At 34.9% G+C, this 23,158-nt stretch overlaps 1 protein-coding gene across 2 annotated transcripts in view; it reads right to left on the bottom strand.

The window, feature by feature from the left end:
- Window positions 1-23,158, bottom strand: part of RICTOR (RPTOR independent companion of MTOR complex 2) — a 123,913-nt gene continuing 100,755 nt past the window's right edge. The window contains exons 31-39 of one of the 2 annotated variants that reach the window (XM_004017029.5): window positions 20,754-21,762; window positions 20,405-20,476; window positions 16,850-17,027; window positions 16,041-16,125; window positions 15,115-15,348; window positions 6,661-6,816; window positions 6,204-6,327; window positions 4,633-4,771; window positions 1-4,506 (exon numbers count right to left, since the gene is read on the bottom strand). In XM_004017029.5, coding sequence (XP_004017078.1) covers window positions 4,432-4,506; window positions 4,633-4,771; window positions 6,204-6,327; window positions 6,661-6,816; window positions 15,115-15,348; window positions 16,041-16,125; window positions 16,850-17,027; window positions 20,405-20,476; window positions 20,754-21,762 — 2,072 coding nt within the window. In that variant the 3' untranslated portion in view covers window positions 1-4,431. The remainder of the gene's footprint in view (window positions 4,507-4,632; window positions 4,772-6,203; window positions 6,328-6,660; window positions 6,817-15,114; window positions 15,349-16,040; window positions 16,126-16,849; window positions 17,028-20,404; window positions 20,477-20,753; window positions 21,763-23,158) is intronic. The other variant, XM_004017028.5, reaches the window with a different exon arrangement.

The following is a 23,158-nucleotide window of genomic DNA, read 5'->3' as shown; positions in this document are numbered from 1 at the left end:
TTTAAGAATTTTTAAGTACATTTTATTAAGAATGTATCCCTTTGATAAGATTACGCTTCAGGAGGCTTTTAATGCCCTTGACATAAACTGTACACATTATACAAAAACAAGAAAACCACAAAAAAAAATCAAGGTGAGCAAAACCATTTAGGGACAAACCTTATTTAAATTATACACAACTCAATGAAATATTCTTACGGAAAATATATAAATACTTTTCTTTCTATGTTACAGTTATACAATATAAATCAGATTTCAATGTCTGTTCAGTGACCTACAAACACCAGAACCTCCAAATATGTAGCAGCGTATTACTAAATAAAAAAGAAGAAAATTATGTGGTTAGGGAGCATTAAGTCTGAGATTTTTTTCACAGTCCCTTACCACTTTTCAAAACTAATTTACATCATTTGTTTTACAATGCAGCTTTAGGGTTTCTGACAGGCCAATAATGGAACATTTTTCAACTATTATCTATGAAAGTTTTTAATCTCCCCCCTCCTCTGCCCAAAGACTTTGCATTTTGTGCTAAATCAACCTACTAGTGGCAAAATTACAAGATATACTTTTTTGGCATAAATTATATTTTTCAAATTAAATATTTTATAAAGAAAGTCAAACAAAATGTGCAATTTATGCGTGCAGTGGCATAGCTATCCACCTACATTACAAAAATACTCTAAAGGGGAGAAAATCCACATTCATTAAATAAACCTACTATAAATGAAAACTACCCTGGGAACCTAGAACTAAAAGAAAAAACAAATGCTCCTAGAAAGATTCTCACAGATTTTAACATTGTCTGATAAGCATTTTGCTATTAATTTTACTGGTATGCTTTTATAATCAAACTCTCACTGTAGTGACAGTCTTGAAATGAAGCTGGTAATAATGTATTTCTTGAATGGAGAGACAATGGTGACCTTTCCCAACTGACATTTTGGAAGATCTGAAATGTTCTTTTTATTCCAACAGCTCTTATCAAACTCTCTCAATTAATTGTTCCTTTTTTCCCTAATTTAATGGATTGTGAATTTGAGACAAAACTGGAAACATAGGACAAAAGGGGAAAAATCTTACTTCCAAAGGACCTTTCCCAAGGTAGTTTACAAAACTCTCACACAAAATTAGCACCTCACTCTCACCATGCAAAAGTAACTGCGGTTATAATTTGGATGACAATTTGATTGCTTTTTATTGCTTAGTGATCTGTGCTTTAATGTGGGGATAAAAGGCATCCTCTGAATGGAATGAAAAAAATTTTTTATATAAATAGCAGTAGACAAATCTAAATAAGCATTCACACCTCACTGTTGAACACTTTGCATCTGTAATATGCCCTGAAAAACTCAGCTTTAATTACTTCAAGCTCTGGATAAAAGAGCTGAAAACTATTAAAGCCACACCATTCAAAAGGACTTATACATACGATGTTAGAGTAACTAGTAAAATAAAGTATATACCTCCAAAGAGCCTCTTTTAATGTCAATGTCTTACAGAATGCCCTTATGCTACCAATCTTTATTAGAAAATTTTTTATTAGGGAGATAAGACTTTTCCCCCTTCAAATCTACCTAAGCATAAACAAGTATAAGAAATTTTAGACCATGTTTAATTACAAATACTAATTTCTAATTTCCTTATTTATCAGTATTTACTTAGTATGTGAAGCTGAAATCTGTTCTTGAAAAAAATTTCAATTAGAAACAACAATTCACTTTACAATTAGAAATTCACAGTTTATAACCAGCACAACTGCCCAAATTCCTCCAAATTATTCAATAATTACCAGTAGTACAAATTTATATGGACTAAGATTAATTCTAAAATCTTGAAAAACTACAGTATTGACATTATTTTGGTATTTTATAGTCTGGTAATATCTATTACCTATAGATGCTTTTTTCAATTATTTCTATTACCACTGACAACATCCCTAATCTTTTCTGATATAATTTAACATTTTAAACACCTAAGTAAATCACTTGGCACTGCATGTGAGCATTTTTCATCATAAAAGTCTACTTTTATACAAATAAGTACTTAAAGAAAACGTATTAGACCTGTCAGTGAAACATGGATAAACCAAATAGCACTATACACTTAATATAGACATCTTTTTTTTTAAATTATTGAGAACCACAAAGCTCTGAGTGTCTCCCCAAACTAAGTGCTAAAGGCAAATATTATGATATATACATACATATCTTTCAAAGTAATAATCCAAAAAACCGTTCAGGCTAATAGTAACAAAGACTTCATTTCAGGATTGATGAGTGAGGTGGGGTCCAGGGGTGAAGATGTATGTATATGTTTGTGTGTGTGTGTGTGTGTGTGTGTGTGTGTGTGTGTGTAACAAAAAAGAATTTACTGTTAACTTTTGAGGGATTAAACCACAGATTTTATACTCTATATTAACTGAGGTAGTGTTTAAAAATGAATGTCTAAAATATGTTAATCCCATTATTAATAAGATTACTACATTACCTCCTTTGGAGTTTTAAACCACTATTTGGTCTAATATCTCTGACATTTGGTTCTCTGGAAGGCAGTTTCATCATCCAAGACCAAAGACCAAGGTGACAGGCAACGTTCTTAGAAGTACTGTTGACATTTAAATAAACACTTGGGTTCAGTGATAAAGTTAAAAAAAAAAAAGCATCTGTTTTATCTTCAATTGGATTTTATGAAAGAAAATGTGAAGAACCACTTTTTAACATAAGCAGCAGCTTACAGCCCTTATCTGCTTTGTTATAATGTAAGTTGCTACACAGTGCACATAAGAACAATTCACTGAAGTGCAGTCAAAGAGGTGTTATGAAGTGAGATGAAATGCTTCATCTCAATTGGAACTTTCAGTGCCAGTAAATTAAAAAAAAAAAAAAGTATCTCTGTGAGTTATGCTTTCTAGTTCACAGGGTTCTTTACAGAGATCTCAAAGAACAAGCCTATTATAGAAATGAACTGTAATAAGGGAAAATACTAGTCCCCGTACTATGACTGTGTCAGAGCTGATGCGTAACTATAAAAATGGTCTAAACAAATCAATTAAAAAAGGGTCCTAATCAGTCCAGCTGGATTTTTTTCTACTTATATGTAGACCTCAAAAAAGATCCTTTCATTTACAAGCATTCTAATGATGATGGCCATGCTTTTTTTATATACAAATTTGCATATATGTTTAATTCCTGTAAAGATTTCCAAATATCTTTAGACATACACAAATTAAACAAACAAATAAAACTCTGCCCTCATCAACTTTAACAACTTCACAAATGTGATAAAGGCAACTACTGTACTCATAAACTCACCTATCACTGCATTTAGTCTGTGCAAAACAAGAACACTGATATAAAAATTAAATTACTGCTGCTTTAAATTTTGGTACTTAAGGCTTTTCACTACAATTTTTAATCGTAATCATGTTTCACCAAGGATTTTTTTAAAAGAAACTATGGCTCTTCTTTTCCCATGGAATGTATAAATTGTAGGCAACCTTATCTTTTCCTCAAGAGATCCAAGGTGTTACTTAATGCTTTCTTTTACTTTAGGTCTAAATTAACAGTGCTTTGTTCAAGTTCCTGTTAAAATGGTGATGTGGGAAGCTAATGGAAATGGACGTGCACTGAAAACATACGCATTTTATAAATGAAAAATACTCTGAATTACAAAATAATTTTCTGATTTTAATCAGGAACTGTAGTGAAAAACCTTAATCGGTTCAAATAGCCTATAATAACACATTGCAACAAAACTAAAGAGATGGAAAACAAGTAAGAAACTTTATGTAAGTCTAGTCACATAAAAATAACTTATAAGTCCTGGTTGTTGAGGCTCTTCTTTCGCTTTGAGGTTAAAAACCTCTGAAGTAGTGTTATAAAACATGAAGAAAAAAGTGGAAGGGCCAAAGATCCCCTTCTAATACCAGCAGTTATAGAACATCCCATTGTGCTAACAGGATGCAGCCTCAAAGACACTGATTCCTGGCTTCCAAAATTAGTTAACAAACAAGGCATCTTTATATTTACCCTAAAAAAGGAATTCAGAAATAACGGTGTGTAGGGTGCTTCTGCATACCGTACTGTTCCACTGTTGTTATGCTCTTAAAATGAAAAGTAGAAAACCCATGTAGGTACTCAGTGCTTGAATCTTGCATACAATGGTAACTAAAACTCTTAAAACTGTGGTAATGAATAATGAACCCCCAAAGGGGCTCCACAGAGGGGAGAGGAAGTTGTTTTGGTTAGGGAAGTCCGCAGTTCCAACTGTTCATGTACCAGTAATTGCTGGAACAGCGTATAGAAGATACTCCTGTCTTTGCTGCCCAGTCAGTCGGCTTTTTTGAGGCTTTTAGAAGTCCACAAATATGAATATACATATTATATATATATATATATATAGTCTACATCTATATACATCATAAATATGAGGTCAGGATTCAGCAGATGTATCAACTATAGGTTGCTTTGGTGGTGTTGCCAAGACAGCCTCTGCTTCTTCATGCATCTAGGGAAGAAGTGGTAAATTATTAATGACTTTCTAGTCTATCAACAGATATAATCTCAAAACTTTTAGTTTAAATCAAACAAATATTTTTTAAAGATAAAGTTCAGAAGTACAAATGCTACTTACTTGTAAAAACTGTACATCCTGAAATAATTCTTGTATGAACCTCCGACATGGAAGTCTAAATGTGCAGTGTGACAGCAAATGGGAAACCTCAGAGTAAAGGCATATGTCATCAAATGTTTGAGGATACTTCTCTTTAATTCTAAAATGAAAGAAAAGACTAGGATGTGATAAAAATTATAATAATGACTTGCCTATTTTCTTTCAAAATATCATTTTTAAATCTCTTTTCCTCTGGATATATAGATCAAGTGACATATCTGGAGTGAGGGCATATAAGAATATAAAATAGTAAATATTCCTACCTCACACTTAAATTATAACTGTTTTAAGTTTGGGCTATCTCTTAAAATGATAAAGACCCAAATACTTCTTAGAAAGTGCAAAATATTCTTTTTCACTAGCCTGAGAAATTACAAAATGTATTTATTGGCCCAGAGTAACTCAAGTATTTTTAAAACTAAGCTTTAAAATAGAAATAAAATTAAAAGAAAAAAGTAAAATGAAATTTTAAAGTTAAACTGAAGTTAAACTTTGACTGGGCTCTGTCTCTGTATCTTTCAGCATTTAGTAGTGGCTCTCACCTGGTCTAGCACCTCAGAACCAGCAGTGGAGTGGGCTAATACAGGTGAAGGACCCTCTACACTTTAAGCTTCTGGCCAGGAGGTCTGTAGTGGGGGCCTGGTATATGTGCTACTACATTTTGTAAAGTTCCATGGGAGACCCTGAAGTGCATTTCATTTTTTGAGGACCACAGCTTTAAATAGTGCATAACAAAGATGTTGAAGATGGCCTGAATATTCTTTTATCATGCTGCTGTGATTTAGAAAAGCAAAAAAACAGCCTGCAACTTTTATTAAAAGAAAGGAGTAAAAATAGGGAAAAATTAAACCAAGAAAATGTCACTTATTTTTATGTATGCCAGCTTTTCTTGAGCTTTATGGTCTCAGAATTCTTCTACTTTCTTAAAAATTGTTGAGAAACCCCAAAATCTTATTTTTTGTGGGCCATGAAAGTGAAAGTCACTCAGTCATGTCCAAGGCCTATACAGTCCATGGAATTCTCCAGGCCAGAATACTGGAGTGAGGGAGCCTTTCCCTTCTCCAGGGGATCTTCCCAACCCAGGGGATCGAACCCACATCTCCCGCATTGCAGGTGGATGCTTTACTTTTACTTTTGTGGGCCATACCCATCAATAATTAACATATAAGAAATTAAAATTTAGAAAATTTCAAAACATTAATTCATTTAAAAAATAAAATCATTACATGTTAACATACATATATTTTAATGAAAAATAACTATATTTTCCAAAACTAAGAAGAGTTGCTATTGTTTTACATTTTTACAGATCTTTTTAATGTCTGGCTGAATAGAAAACTGTTGGATTCATATACCTGCTTCTCCATTCAATTTATTACCATATGTTAGTTTGGTTGAAGTAGATGAAGAAAATCTAGGCTCACTCAGATATGCCATGCAGTTGAGAACTACTGATGTTAAGCAAACTGATCAAACTTTTTAAGTATTCACCATAAAAAAGCAAAGAATACTCATGCTCAAAGATTACTTACGTTAAAAGCCCAGTTTCATGACATTTAGTTGAAACTGAACTACTCAAATTAATGACTAATCTCAGAACTTCTTTGCGAAGGAGTATACGGCACATTGGTGTATCATCTGGAATTGTTTTAACCCCTGAAAAGATCAAAATATTTTATCTGTATCACAACAGAAAATTACTATAACTCATGGAATTTGTTTTTAAACTTTACCAAAGACATATATAAAACTAAGATAAATTGCACATGACCTGCCAATCATTTTGGGATCAAAATTCTTTCTAATGAAAGCAGACAGCTAAGCGAGTATGTATCAGCAGCTGATATAGGTACAATAGTTGACTAAATATACCTCAATAAAAGTAAGTTGTCATAGATTTGAGACAACTAATGAACAGCACTCATCATTAACAACAAACAACTAAATACAGTTATATTAACAAGTTTGGATTCAAATCTGAAAACTTACCTAGCAGCAATTCTGTACTTTTGGTGCTGCTGGCTGAGCCTTCTTGAGATACTCCATCACTGCATCCAGAAATGCCAGAAAATTTCGAGGGAACTACTTCTAAGGGATTATGGATAGTTTGCTCACACCAATCAGAATATGGAATGTCTTGAAGGTCTGAAGAAATAAATTAATTCAATAAACAGATCAGAACAGCTTAATTCCTATGCTTGCACTGTATACCACAAAGGAATGGTTCCTTGTAATTTCCCTCCAGTCTCTTCAATAATTATTTTCCATGATGAAGATTTTCAAAGTAAATTTACAGACTGCTCAGATAGTAATGTGTTAAATTCTAAAGACATTTATACATAAGATTTTATTTTTCTAAACTACAAAAATAATAAGTATGTGTTTATTTAAAGAATTCATATGAAGATACCCCTCTTCCATGCCTCCCACCCCTAAACTAAACAGCCTTCTCCTTAAATATATAAAAATTCAAATCGTCTGCCATTTTAAATTTCTCTCTCTTCCTCTTCAGATGTATAAGTGAGATTACACTGTATCTATTATTCTAGCACTTGCCAGTCCTACCATTTAATAATCAGCGATATAACAATCATAGTTCTCCAGACTTATCAGTTCCTTCCATCGGGTTAAACTTACTATACTATCCATGCATTGCCAAGGTCCACTCCTAGATGGGATTTTAAAGTCAACTAAATGTCTTAGTGGAGCTAAAATAACATCAATATTTTTTAATTACAAGTTCCCCGAGCACTTAAACTAAGTGAAATGGAAATCAGAAAGTCTTCAGTTATCCTTTTAGGAGGTAACACTGGGCAACCCAAAAAATCATGCAACCTTAGTACGTTAAGAAGAGAGATTTCAGAGAGAAGAAACACCATCAGTCAAATGGTAAGGCCTCTTGATAGTTAGTCCTATTCTCTTTCTACTACAGTACACTGTCAGAGTAGTAATAAGAGTTTTTTAAAAGTCCAGGAAACTAGACCTACATCAACACATACTATTCTCCCTATGCTGCTTCAGCAGAATAGATGTCACTACCTCATCTCACCTTTAAGTACTTCCTAAGATTAATAGTGACATAATACTAAGCAGAATATGTTCTGGTTCCTCAGGATATCAACTTAGCATAGTTTTAATATCTTGGTTACTAAGAAAATCATGCATCTGTCAGGTACTTAAAAGTAACATATGCTACTTAAATTATACAGTGATTTTAAAAATAAAACTACTGCCAAAAGATCTGAGAATTAAAGATGTACTTAAAAACCAGTAATGCTGAATAACCAGGTAAGAAATGACTATGTTATTTTGGACTCAGTAAGCTTCCCAGGAAGTAAAAAGACAAAATATTCCAGCACAAAGAACAATAAGAAAATTATACGTTTCTTTGTCAACGTTGTTTTGGAAATGCTGACATCGTTCCTTTGTCAACATTGTTTCTGAAAAGTTATAAACTTATTCATTTCAGCCTCATCTGCAACCAGTGACGACTCCTAACATTTCTAACCTGTTACAACCACATTTTATTTCTAAAGATATCATCCATTCTTATTAAAAAAAAAAAAAACAAACCCACACCTCTAACTAAACAAAGCACAAACAGTTTCTCCCACTGTGGTGGTTTAGTTGCTAATCATGTCCGACTCTTGCAACCCTATGGACTGTGGCCTTCCAGACTCCTCTGTCCATGGAATTCTCCAGGCAAGAATACTGGAGTGGGCTGCCATTTCCTTCTCCAGGAGATTTTCCTGACCCAGGAATCGAACCCAGGTCTCCTGCATTGGAGGCAGATTCTTTACCAACTGAACTACAAGCGAAGCCTCATTGGAGTCTTCTTCACATCTTCCACTGGAAGAAGTGAAAAAGCATCCCAAGAATAGTGATAACAGAAGGCTTTTAATCCATGAGGTATCTTTTATATGAAACTTGCTAAATCATATGAATAAAAATTTTTTATGAAGTAATTACATGTGCTAAATGGAAACTTCAGAGAACATGTGGGTAGAATATTGGCACTATTTATTAATTAGCAGTATATGGAGAACCAAAATTTCCTGAAATTGGGAAGCTAGTTGATCTATTTCTTCTTAGGCATAGAAGATAATGTCTAGCACTCTGCTAAAGGCCAAAACCGTGCATACTAGACTGATGATATTGACTTTTAGGGGCCTGAATTTTGAAAAGTATTCAATGCAATGAAACTTACACTTACACACTTTTACTCACATTTTATTTCAAGATTATTTTTAATTTGGATGAAGCATTATGTCCATAAACTGAACCTTTTTATCTATGTAATTGATGTTTAGTTTCTTAACTGTAGCTGTTGCTTTTATTGTTTCCTCTCTTTTTAATTAATAATATTCTGTATTGTCCTTAGTTGCTCAGTTGTGTCCGACTCTTTGCAACTTTGTGGACTGCAGTCTGCCAGACTCCTCTGTCCAAGGGGATTCTCCTGGCAAGAATACTGGAGTGGGTTGCCATGCCCTCCTCCAGGGGATCTTCCCAACCCTGAGATCGAACCCAGGATGCCCTCACTGCAGGAAGATTTTTCACTGTCTGAGCCACTAGCTCAGCTTTATTTTATCTTTTAATTAAAAGTGGAGACATGAAGTATAGGATAGATCAGCCTCTAAGAGACTGCATACCTTCTTTATACCCTGTATCTGGGCATAATTATGTGAGAAAGAATAAAAAGCTCTAGGGAAAAAAATTATGTAAGTCCATATGGGTTAATTCAGAAAAATCATAAGCTAAATTCTTCCTATCAGAAAGTGAAGTCTCCAAATAGCATATTAAATGCTGAAAGAATTCATCAAAAAAATCAAGAATTTCTGTGAGGAGCTCTGATACACTTGATCATCATTTCTCCCGGGCAGCAATAACAAGGAGACTGTTGTTGAAATGAACAAGGAGATTTTCCCTAGGAACACAGTAAGATCATTCTAATTGAACTATCAGAATTTATGAAAGAATATTATTTCTAATGTAAACAACTTAGTGTGAGTCACCATTAATGGACAGCTTAGTGAATGCTAATCTTACACGTTATTAAGTACCAAAACTACACCATAAACCACGTATCATTATTCCCATTTAGAAATTTAAGAAAAAATTAAAAGTAAAGCTCAGTGAAACTAAGTATATTGCCCCAGATCAAATAATAAGACGGAAAAGTTTGGCTTTGAGCCTAAGTGCTCTTGATACCAAACCTCACACCCTGCTATGTTTACACCAGGCGTCTGAGTATTTCCTGCAGCCCTGGCACTTCCTAGTCTCCTCCATCCTCAGCTGTACATCTGGGTGAGGACAGGGAGATGGGACACCACCTGGTGTTCCGCTTACACTGTCATCTGCAAACCACTGATCTTTTGTATAGACTTCTACTGAAACGTGGGTTTTACACCTAATGTTTTTGAAAACCATGACTGTCTCTTTAGGGCCTTCCTTTACTCAATGTAACCTCTACCCACTCCACAAATCTGTCAGTTTAATAACTCAGACATTCAAACCAATCTCCTTGCTATTATCCTTTATAGTCTGCTGACTTTTTTTCCAGTGCTCTCTTTCACAGATGGACTAGTCTAAAACACCAGTCTAGCCCACTTTTAGTTGGTTAGCTACAATATGGCGAATGCAGTGGTATACATACAGTGCACCCCAAAGAAACATAAAACGCAGCCAACATTTTGCCTTGCATACTTAACAAAACATTGCATAAACATCTGAGAAAGTGGTAGACACAGAATACAATATTAGGAAATATCCTAATCGCCTTTCCTCTGAGCTTTAACATTTTCTGAACAACTGCCACAATCAACATTACGACCAGACTAGAAGTTTTAAAGAATGAAAAGTCTTATGTTCAAGTCCTAATGTCTCTTTAAAATTATCATTACACAGCAGAGGGACAACTTCAGACTACTGTAGACTACAGTAATCCAAACAGTGTGGTAATGGCACAAGAACAGACATATAACATATAGATAAAGGATAGAGAATAGACAGCCCAGAAATAATCCCATGAACATATGGTCAATTAATCTAAGAGAAAGGAAGCAAGAATATACACTGGGTAAAAGACAGTCTTTTCAAAAAGCAGTGCTGGTACGACTGCACAGCTACATGTAAAAGCATGGAATGCTCAAATGAAACATCAGAACATTCTCTAGCACCACATACAAAAATAAACACAAAGTGCATTAGAGACCTAAACTTCTAGAGGAAATCAAAGGTACAACACTGACATAAACTGCACCAATGTTTTTTTGGATCTGTCTCCCAGAGTAACTGAACTGGAAACAAAAATAACCAAAATAAAAGCTTTTGTAGAGCAACCCCCTCCCCCCAAAAAAAAACACCACACATAAAACAAAGCAAAAAGACAACTTACAGACTGGGTGAAAATATTTGCAAACAATGCTTCTGACAAGGAATTCATTTCCAAAATATACAAATAGCTCATACAGCTCAATTAAAAACAAAAAATCAAAAAGTGGGCAGAAGGCCTAAACAGACATTTTTCCAAAGAAGGCACAGATGTGACCATGAAAAGGCCAACAAGCACATAAAAAGATGCTCAGTACCACTAACTATTAGAGAAATGCAAATCAAAACAACAATGAGGTATCATCTTACACCAGTCAGAATGGTCATCATTAAAAAGTCTACAAATAGTAAATGTCAGAAAAGGTATAGAGGAAAAATGAAACCTCTTATACTGTTGGTGAGAATATGAATTGGTGCAGCCATTATGGGGAATGGTTTTTTAAGGTTCCTTAAAAAACTAAAGAGTTACCATATGATCCTGCAATCCCACTCCTGGCATATATCCAGAAAAAACCATAATTCAAAAAAATACATGCACCCCAATGTTCATAGCAGCACTATTCACAACAGCCAAGACATGGAAGCAACCTAAATGTCCATCAACAGACAAATGGATAAAGAAGTTAGAATATTACCCAGCAATGAACAAGAATGAGATAATGCCATTTTCAGTAACATGGATAGACCTAGAGATTATCGAATTAAGTCAGAAGAGAAAGACAAATACGTGATATCACGTACATGTGGAATCTAAAAATGATACAAACGAACTGATTTATTAAACAGAAATAGGTTCACAGACATAAAAAACAAGCTTATGGCTACCAAAGGGGATGGGCGGAGACAAATTAGGAGTTTCGGATTAACATATATACACTATTACACATAAAATGGGTAAACAACAAAGGTCTACTGTGTAGCAGAGGGAACTATATTCACTATTTTGTAATAACCTACAATGGAAAAGCATCTGAAAGAGAAGACACCCATACACACATGTAAAATTAAATCACTTTGCTGTACACTTAAAAGTAACACAACATTGTAAATTACCTATACTTCAATTAAAAAAAAGTAGAGGAACTATTTTTTAGTTATCTGCCACGGATAATATGGCTTTCCCAGGTGGCTCAGTGGTAAAGAAACTGCCTGCCAATGGAGGAAATACAGGTTTGACCATTGGGTTGAGAAGAACCCCTGGAGAATGAAATGGCAATCCACTGCAGTATTCTTGCCTGAAAAATTCCATGGACAGAGGAGTCTGGGGGCTACAGTCCATGGGATCACAAAGAGTTGGACATAAATGAGCATGCATGGATAATAAAGATATCTCCCTTCTGATACATAAAATTCCTTCATTTGGCCGATAGCAGTGCTTCTCAAACATTAATGTATACATGAATAACCTGGGCATCTTGTTAAAATGCTGATTCTGATTCTGTGTGGGGCAGAGTTTGAGACATTTCTAACAAGTGCTCAGGTGACGCTGATGCTGCTGGTTCACTGACCACTTTGGGTAGAAAGGGCTATGCAGTACCTGGTCTTCACCTATCTTTCTAGGCTGATCTGTATTTCTTCTCCCTTCACTTTCTGGGCTCCACTCTCATGGGTGTCCCATGATTGCACCCATCAGAGAAGACTTTTGTTCATGTTCCTTCCTCTCTCTTAAAATTCTCTATACTCCAGTCTTCATTCAGTTAGGTTCTATTCATTCTTTCAACCACAGCTCAACAGCAATTCTTCAGAAGTATCTTCTCTGATCTGCTTATTTGACGATGTTTGTTGTTTAGTTGCCAAGTCATGTCCGACTCTTTCTGTGATCCCAGACTCTTGCCCGTCAGGCTCCTCCGTCCATGGGACTTCCCAGGCAAGAATATTGGAGTGGGTTTGTAATTTCCTTCTCTAGGGGATCTTTCCAACCCAGAGACTGAATCTGCATCTCCTATATTGTAGGAGGTCTCCTGCATTGTAATCAGATTCTTAACTGCTGAGCCACCAGGGAAGCTCACTTGGTTCTATTCCTTTGCTAATACCAGGCAGCAAGTAATGGTGGCTCAGAAGGAAAAAAATCTGCCTGAAATGTGGGAAAACTGGGTTCGATCCTTGAATTGGGAAGATCCCCTGGAGAAGGGAATGGCTACCAGTACTGCTGCCTGGGAAATCCCAGGGACAGATGAGGAGCCTGGTGGGCTACAGTCCACATCATCACAAAGAGTTAGATATGACTGACGGAAAACTTACCCTTGATGGCACTTGTTGCAAATGTGGTTGTTATATTTGCATATTGATTGATCAATCCATTTCCTTCTCCATTGGATATACAATGTAAGAATAGTGTCTTTTTATTTTTTCCTCTCACAACTATCTTAGCATCTAGTTCAATGCCTGATCCCCAGAGTGACATAATAAATATTAAATTGAATGCATGAATGAGTAGAGGCTCAGTGTCTTTTTAACAACTAGCCTGCCTCCTTTCACACCTCTGAGAGGATTTATCAGTAGTAAATTGTAATCATTTCCCAATTAAGAGTTATTCTCCTCCCCACTTCATATCACTTGAATAACAAATCAAGGGCTTCTAATGGCTGTGCCAAGGTGAAAGCCTCATTGACAGCAGCAATTCTTCCACAAGTCCCAAACTTGATGCGTCTCAACCTGATTACTATACTGGAGTGGGTTGCCATTTCCTTCTTCAGGGGATCTTCCCAACCCAGGGATAGAACTTGGGTCTCCCATGCTGCAGGCAGACTCTTTACTGTCTGAGCCACCAGGGAAGCCCAACTAGCTCAGCAACAGATCACAGATGAATTTGCTGGACTGTCTTTGTGACAGGGTAATTAGAAGGCTGGCTTCCCTATTTCCTGTTTGATAAAGAGAAAAGAGTATAGCAGAACTCCACAGTAAGTGCTTCCTAAGTATTTGCTGAATGAGTAAATAAACAGAACTTACAAGAACTAAAACATCATAAACAATGTATAGACAAATGACTTAGTAGCATCTTCTTTACTGTGTACATCACAACAATACTGACCAAACCTTCCACTCAACAGAAAATGAAAATAATATAGCAGGCTGAGTCCCTGTTCATAGTGGGAAGTGACTTGTCCAAGGGTTTGTCACACCCAGGCCCTACTGGGAGAGGATTAATCTCTTAGCACATCCATAACCTATTCAGTTATCAGTGTGCTGAAATCCATCAGTTGGGAAGCTCTTAATCAGAATGCCATGGAGAAGTGTAGATGAATGACCCAGAGAATTCTGGTTATCACTAGGTTTTTCTGAGTGTGGTGAAGTGATATTCACCAAGAAAAGGTATCTATAGTTGTATTTTAAACATACATATCATATAAAAAAGCTGAATCTGGGTCTGATTCACTTTCTACCTCAACAAAAACATACTGAGTGCCTAGTATATAAAGCAGTATGCAGCTAGGTATTAGAAAAAAACAAATGCAAGGGCATGACACCCTGAAGCACCCTGAAGCACCTTACTGAATGGAATGGGAAAAAATAACCAACAATAATTAACACAAGAGATCATGTACAAAGGGCAATAAAAGTAAAGAGGAAAAAGTGTCAATATCTAACTAAGAGGGTCAGACAAAGCTGTGAAGATAAAACATTCCCGTCTCTGAGGATGAGGTGGGCTTGCCAAATGAACCCTATCTGGCTATGTGTGAGCTTGCATGGTGTGTGAGGAGGGGAAGGTGCAAGAGGGAACAGCATGGAAAACACACTTTTCAAGCCTAAAATCATGAAAAAGAGCACAATCTGTTCAAGAACACCAAATAAGTCAGTAATGGCGTGTCAATTACAAGATAGGAGAATGGTGATAAAAACAATCGGTGCATCAGACAGAGTCTTGTGTGCTACACATGAAAAGTCAGTAAAGAACTGTCAATAGACTAATCCAAGGCAACAGTATGAAAGGTGAATTGCAAGGGGACAAAACTGGAGACAAACACTAATACTCCCCAGGTGGACGCTGAGGGACTGCACTGAAGCTGAGGTAGAGATGGAGAAAGAAGGATGATCAATAGGGCTGGGAGACGTTTTATGACTGAAGCAGATTCAAATTCAGGTGGATTCATCCAGATAGACATAATCACTCACCTGAATGACTACATATTGCACTCAGTTGGTTACTGGGCTGAAAACCCAGAATTTCAATACAGACACAATAAAGGCAGTTATCATCTGTATGTTCCTGTAGTCCAGTGTCTTCCGTACTTTCTAAAAACAGAGAAGCATCTGAATGGATTGAATTCATTATTTCCGTAAGACTCATCTGCTGTCGTAGCAAGTGAAAAGAGTTTTTTACAAGACCTCCAGTTCCAGATGGAAGACCTGTGCGTGAGTAAATATAAAACATGATCTGAGGAAGACGGCATCAATGACACTTCTTTCAAGATGCATTAAACTATGTGAAATTTTAAAGAAGGGAAATTAGGGAAGAAAATCAGAACACCTTTTATGACTCAAAATCTAACCTTAATTGGGGAGAAAAACAGGATAATTTGCTTTAAATTAGGAAAATAATTAACATCAGCAGATGTATTTATCTTACTTTAACATGAGGCTTTAAATACAAAATAAAAAATTAAAATTATACAATTAGGTATCATTTCAATTCTTCTCAATATTTACATAAAGAAAAAGTAAATAATTCTGGGTCTAAAGAGGTCCTTGTTAAGAAAAATCAAGATTATAAAGCTTTAAATCTGTGGCTGATGTGCATATATTAATTAGAATACTACAGCTCATAGCAAGGAGAGATCATGTAATGTATACAATTTTTTTTTTCTCTCTCTCCTCTTTCCAAAAAGGCTAAGTGCTAATTTTTTTTAATATGTTTAAAACAGAAACAACTGATCTGGTTTTTGTCTTCTTGAGAGGCTAGGTACTTAGTACCCACCCCCCCAAAAAAGTTATGACTCAACTATTTTGTTGCCCAAAATTAAGTATATGTGAATTTTTAGTGTCATCCTACTGATGAGAATTTTCTTTTTACTATAGAGAGAACAAAAACCATGCATTACCTCCAGCATCATGGGCAAACACTCTTGCCCCTCGATCATCATGTGGAGGTATATTTTTTGTTTGAAAATAAGGAATATCCTTTACCTGAAATAGATATAAGTCATGGTAAGTCCTATCATAAAAAGAAATTCATTTTATGAATATTAGCAAAATTAAATGAAATATAATTTAAATGGAATTACTAGAACACATGAACCTATAATGAAAAGATACTGAAGGAAGTTATATTACCAAAACTTGACAACATAAAACCATTAAGGTCCTTATCTAGCCTTAGTTACTTAAATGGATATTAAAATAATTATTTTAGAATTTATCTAAAGTGTTTTTGGTCTTCTAGACAAATGTGTATTCTTAATTCTATCTACCATCTAGAGATTTGTTGAGTATTTTGTGGGATTACCACAGTATGTGGCTGCCATGTATGACATAAGGAGAATCAAAGGATTAAACAATATATCAATTAAAAAAACAATAAAGAATAAGTCAAATGTGACTAAAAAGCAAGATTAGGACTTAAAATTTTTATAGAGAATATACAGATAAAGAAATCAAACAAGATGCTGATTTAGTATGAGAAGAGAAAAAGGATAATGTTTTACGGACTTAGAGGTGCTAAAGAGAGTACAGAATAGTCAAGAAAAGTGGAATAATTCTCACGGTAAAACTTCTTTAAATACAACTGCCTAAGAATATCACCTTCCCTAAAATTAGTATTCACTCTAAATTGTAATTTCTAGTAAGCAATTAATAGAATATGAAAAGAACAGTAAACTAATTCAAGAGAAACCAAAAGAATTTATGATACCTGGAATATATCATTGATATCTACTGGAAGAGCAAGACCAATATAGTCATCTGAGCTACCATATGTTGCACTGGACACCATGGACCTCACGGAGGAGGATCGCTGCAGCGTATTTTGGTTAATAGGACTTAATAAATCTTCTTTATCTAGCGAAGCATAACTTAAAGCTTTCATGAACCTAGAATATCATTGAAAAAACTACATTAGTTTATTGATTTGCTATAGCAGTCAGATAAATAACTGTAGTCCATTTTCTTTCATAACTTCAAAAAGGAGAGAAAGTGCGTCAAGTACTAAACAGTGCCATCTTATGTACTGAGAACATATGAACACTTGAAAATATTTATCTCTTATAAACTGATATATAAAAGTTCACTAGTAATGTTGACTGTTGACCAAAAACAACTGTTATGGTCTCTCAGGTAAAAGTGAAAAGGTGAGCAATTAAGGTAACTTTCAACATCTAGAAGTAAAAATAAAAACAAAACTGACCTCAGAAAACAGAGGTATTATCCAAATATTAACTTCACAGTCACTTCAGACTGCCAGATTTGCTATCATATAAGTAAGGGCATGTCTACTAATGCTATTTAATACTGCTTTTATTAAAATAAGCTTAATCACTTATTCTTTTGTATAGTAATTACTTTATCAACATAAGATTTTCTAACATAGCAGACAGACACAAAACAGTTAAAATGGTATCATATATAAATAGTACAAAAGATAGTTTATATGAAGCACTGATGTTTCCTCAATACATTCCTTACCAGTGATTCCATGACATGGAATACTAACATTTCCATAAGATACACCTTCCTTATACATATTTTTATTCATGTAACAGACATACTAAAATATTTATTATATGCCTGCTTTGTATATACAAGGCAGTACTCAAGGTTCTACAGTATACGTATACTGCTATCTGAAAACTCAAATCATTTAAAATGTAAAAATGTAGCCTGATAATAAAGAATTATTTTGAAAAGCATACAAAATGTTTTACAAATAGCTAATAAAATTAACATAGGAAACACCACTCCTAACTTCTACTAATTTCCACCTAAAAATCACTCAGAATTGAAATTTACAAATTTTATAAAATAGGTCAGTAGTTAATCTGTACTTTTATATCTTTCCAATTTCAGAGAACTCTTCAAAGACTACTGGACTGAAGGGGAAGAAATTATTGTTATACTTGCCTCCACAATACCTATTTCAATCACAGTAGAGCCTGGTGGGCTGCCATCTATGGGGTCGCACAGAGTCAGACATGACTGAAGCGACTTAGCAGCAGCAGCAGCTCCATTTTTACATATTCTTCACATTGGGTTTCCATACAAATGTTTTTATGAAGAAAGGGTTTCTCTACTTAAAAAGTTAATGCTTAAAAAAATGCTTAAAACCACTGATCTACTCCAACTGCCTCCAAGCAATTGAGGCCTACATTATTTCAGAATTCATGAATTTCACTACAGATTTACAACAGTAAACAGTTGAGAGGCTTGTCTGCCTTTGTTCTAGATTGATGAGGCTTGCAAAGCTTTTGAATTCCAAGGAGATGAGACATTACAGCATAATTATGGAACTTTTTCCAAGTTCCTTCACTCAGTGCTGGGATTAGATCTCAAGATTAAGGATTCCTACTCAGTATTTTTTTCTGCTATGCCTCAAAGAAACATCTCAGAAATACAAGGTTTTTAAGACTGCTGGATTCACGCTCATCATTATACCACAGTATGAGAATGACTACTCTTCTAATTTTATAGGAAAAAAAATCTTTTCAGCCTCGATCCAAATTATTATAGTAAATGTGTAGTTATCTTCCATCATTTTCATTTTCTCTGAATTAACCAAAAGAAAGAAGTAGGAAAAGGAAGACTAATATCAACAATTTTTTCCTTCATGGAACCTGGTTAAATACTAAATACAGTTTGAAGAATAAGTGGAAGATTTGATGAACCTAAGATTTCTGTTCAGCATTCATTCCTTTGTACAGCTGTTCTTGTTTCTCTTGACTGCTTTATCTTTTTATTTTTTCCCTCTCCCAAGAAATGAAAAGCATACAGTAATCCTTTATAATGCCAATAAGCTGGAATTTTACTCCGGGAGTAAAACTTCCATATACCCGTCTCTCATTCTAACAGAGAATACAGGAAATAAGATCCTAAGAACCCAGACTGATTAGGAAATAGTGATTTGGAGTTGTCATTTTTGGTTTATTCTAATGAACAGTTAAGCAATGAAACTTTTTACCTGTGCTATAATCAGTTTAGATAGAAATACCTGCTTCAACAAGATAGAATAACCCTAACTGGGTGGTCCAGAGTTAACAGGGCTTTGCTTATTGTCCTGAGCTGTAAGATGGTGGTGTCCTCACTACTTATTTTGGGTGCTACATTACTGCTCCTGGCTGAATGCTACTAGCTGTTGTAGTCGGATTTTTCAAATACTTTGCTTTAGTATAAAAGTTTCCTCCTTTGCTAACAATTTCAAAAGCTGTTCTTTCTTGTCACAGTGTCCTTACCAGTAACAGTTTTTAATTATTGCTTCTATAGGCCTGAAAACCTGATATCCAAACTTGTTAGAATAAATACCAACAAATTTTGAATGTGGGTCAGAGGTACCTCCTTTGAATAAAATCTGTGAATGTCATTGTATAGATTTACACTAGTGAGCTGTTGAGAGGGATGAGCCTGTCAGATAGGTAAGACAGATTGCATAATTTATGAAATCCTACCAAAGGGAACATAATTTACTATCTGCTGCAAGGAGTCTCTTCTACTAAATGTGTTAACATTACTGAGAGAAAATGCCTTCATAACTTAACAACCTGATGACATAAGAGCCAAATGGATTACATTAAAGAAATAACTATCAATAATAATAGTGATAATAATAGCTAACTTTTATCGAGTGCTTAATTTGTGCTAGGAACTAGGCTCACTACTTGGCAAATACATCCATTTAATAAATGTAAATGAATAATCAAAAACTATAGAAAATTTTTAGAAGTACTTGACCCAACAAAAAAATTAGGTTTTAGAAATTTTTGCAAAAATCAAATTTAGTGATGAAAATCTTTTATAGATAAAATTTACTACTTTGACCAGCTTGATATAATCTTTAGATACGGCAGAAACCTCCCAAATGTTCTTGAGCACAGGCATACTGCAATGCTGAATTCTGAGGATCAAGTAATTCATTTAATGTTCATTTGGTTCCTACTTTACTTATCACAGCTACTTAAACTGAGGATTTCCCTTGTGGGTCAGTGATAAAGAACCTGCTTGCAAATGCAGGAGACGCAGGTTTGATGCCACGGTCAGGAAGATCCCCTGGAGAAGGAAATGGCAACTCACTCTGGTATTCTTGCCTGGGAAATCCCAAGGAGAGAGGAAACTGGCGGGCTACTAGTCCACGGAGTCGCAAAAGAGTCGGACACGACTTAGCGACTAAACAACTTAAGCTGGGAAGACTTGTACTGAAATTTTGTTATCTTCAAAAAAAAAAAAAAAAAAGGTCAACTTTTGGAGCCTTAAATTGACCTACCTGAAAAAGTTGTTTGTTATTGTAGGTCTTAAGCTCCTGATTCCCCCGACATGCTTCTTTTTAAAATCGATCCTTGCAGAAGCGAGAAATAAATAAAAAAAGCTTGTGACTTGTGTGTCCTTGCAAAGCATGTATGTTTATTTCCAGGGCCTAAAAAGAGCTTCTTTTCCCCCCTCGCAGCTGCAAGAATCCATTTCAAATCACATTCGGGTAACTAGGAGCTTATAGCCTACTACAGTAAACAGTAGGTCAGTTCTGAGGCTTATGTAGATGTAAAACTTGGCTAATGCTTTACATTTAAGTCTGTTAAAACTCAACCATGTTCATTTAAAAATGTATATTTGCTCACCTGCTTGGTGTTAACCTGGACTCAAAGCTGTTGGCCTTCATGGTGATGGTATCAGTAAACAGCACATCTTTTGCTGGGGATGCCAAAGCTTCAGAATGAGATAAGGATGGATGCATTCTTTGCTGCTGTAATCTTTTCAGGGTAGCGTAGCCAAAGGCATCTCTAGAACTTGTGTAACTAAAGTTACAGTCTGCTAGACTTTTAATTGTAGCAATAGAGGGTGCTTTAAGGGACTGCGCTCTTCTAGGAAGTGTATGAGAAGAACCTGGAGGCACCAGGGACACTGAGTTTGATTTAGAGAGAGAGAGATGGTTAGACTGTGGCGTCAAATAGTGGCTTGTCTTAACAGTTTTAGTACTTACCACAGTACTCATACTTCCACAGTCTGTGTCCACAGTCGTAGCATCTACACCTACTGTCTCTCGTGAAGGACTTGAACTCATTGAACTTATGCCACTTGTTGTAGTATCTGTATTAAAACTCTGGCTACGTATCTTCATATGTGAGCTCGATGAACTTTCTACAACTAATCTCTCTCGGCTTGTGTTTTCTCTGTGATTCTCTGTACCAAGACTCTTGGTGAATTTTAAGTCATTCTCTCCAATACTTGGAGTACTACCAGTGTCTTCAATGTGCTTATTCCCAACAAATGAAGTTTCTAATTGTAATGTTTTCTGTACTGTGGATATGGGTGTGAAATCATCACTATGATTAAAGTCAACACTGGGCTCTGTAAGCGTTCTGATCCGCCTGTTGCTTGTCTTATTTTCAGATGACAGTTTCCCTCCTTTTGGATCACTGCTGCTACGATGTTTTTTATTAGGCAAAGTAAGAGAATTTAAGATACGATTCTTCACAAGTTTACTAGAAGCAAAGAAAGGGAATGGATTTTTATCCTTTATAGGTCCAGGTCGGTCATAAAATGCTGGCTCTGCATCTTCATTGATGTCCAGGAAAAATGTACTAGTAGAGCTGCTGCCAAACCGGTCATCCTCCATGATGAACATGCCTATGATCAAAGGATTGATAATAAAAGCACATTAAAAAGGGCAAACAATTATGGTAACTTTAAGTGACATAGCTGAGGAAATTTTTGTCTAGTAGTCACCTGGAAAAAATATTTAAAAAAATAAAGAGTTAAGACTGCTGAGCCAAATAAACAGAGCTTCCTTGAGATTCAAAATTTGTATTTGAATAAAATATAAATTATGAAATCTTCTGTTATTTCCAAAAAAAAAAAAAACTATAGGACTCATTATGTCATAGCTTATCTGAAGTTTCTTTTGTATCCCAGTAAGTTTCTAAAACCTCCAAATAGTCAGGATAAAATTAAAGGCAAAAAGGAGACTTGACTATGGATGTTTATTGAGTTGGTACATGTTCCTGGTGGTTTATACTTCCAATCACAATAGGCAAGAAAAATCAATCTTATAAGAAATGAATGTCCAATCTTGAACAACATAAACTTAGAACTGAGTCACATTTTAAGCTCATGTTTAAACGAATTACATTTATTTCTCATTTTGTCTTAGGTACTAAGAAACTCATCTAAATTCAATGCCTACCTCATTAGATTCAATCCAGGTGACTAATGACATCTATGGGATTGTATTTTATTTTTCTGTTGAATAATTAGAAATGATTTCAAATATATTCTGAACAAAGGCAAAACAAAATCTTAAACTTGCATACTGCACTGTTTTTCCACATTATGTCAATTTTAAGATGCACGTTTCACACTTAAAATCTCTAAAATCAGGATGTATCTTGCAATAGGCATCTTTTTGTCTTACACAGTGGTGTGCATATTATAATTTAGGATGTCTTAGATCTGGTGAAATATGTTTGATAAATATTGACCTATCCTCTTAAAAAAAAACTGTGTTTTAAACTTTTGCACCTAGCACCATTTAACACAGGGCTTAAAATTATAATCCATTTTTCATTTAGTTGATTTTTTAAAACTTCATTAAGTTGATTTTTGATACTCCCTTTTAGCAGTTTCACTATTTAATTTTAAAATTTAGCTTTTCTTCTAAAAATGAGTATGTGAATATAATATCTCTTAACAAATATATTCTAGCTCAACAACCCTATATATGAAAAATGAACTAAAGAATTAGGTAAAAGATGACAGTAGGTAAATAAACATTTACTTATTAGAAATTGAAAAAAAAAAAGGCGAGGGGGAAATGGTTCTTCTGGCACATGATTTATTACTTAACTCTGTAAGTACGAGTTTCCAACAGCTATTTAGAAAGCAAAGGGAAACAATGTAGGTTGATGGCTATATTCCCTGTTGTGAAAAGATACACACTCTCCAAGAAGCTATTACTGCCAAATTATCTCAGAAAGGAGTAAATTAAGAATGTAAAATCCATTAAAATTTTTATATCAGCAGTGTT

The sequence above is a fragment of the Ovis aries genome, chromosome 16 (genome assembly GCF_016772045.2).
Source record: "Ovis aries strain OAR_USU_Benz2616 breed Rambouillet chromosome 16, ARS-UI_Ramb_v3.0, whole genome shotgun sequence".
Lineage (NCBI taxonomy): Eukaryota > Metazoa > Chordata > Mammalia > Artiodactyla > Bovidae > Ovis > Ovis aries.
The sequence above is the reverse complement of the archived record's forward strand: the minus strand, read 5'-3'. Positions and strand labels throughout refer to the sequence as shown.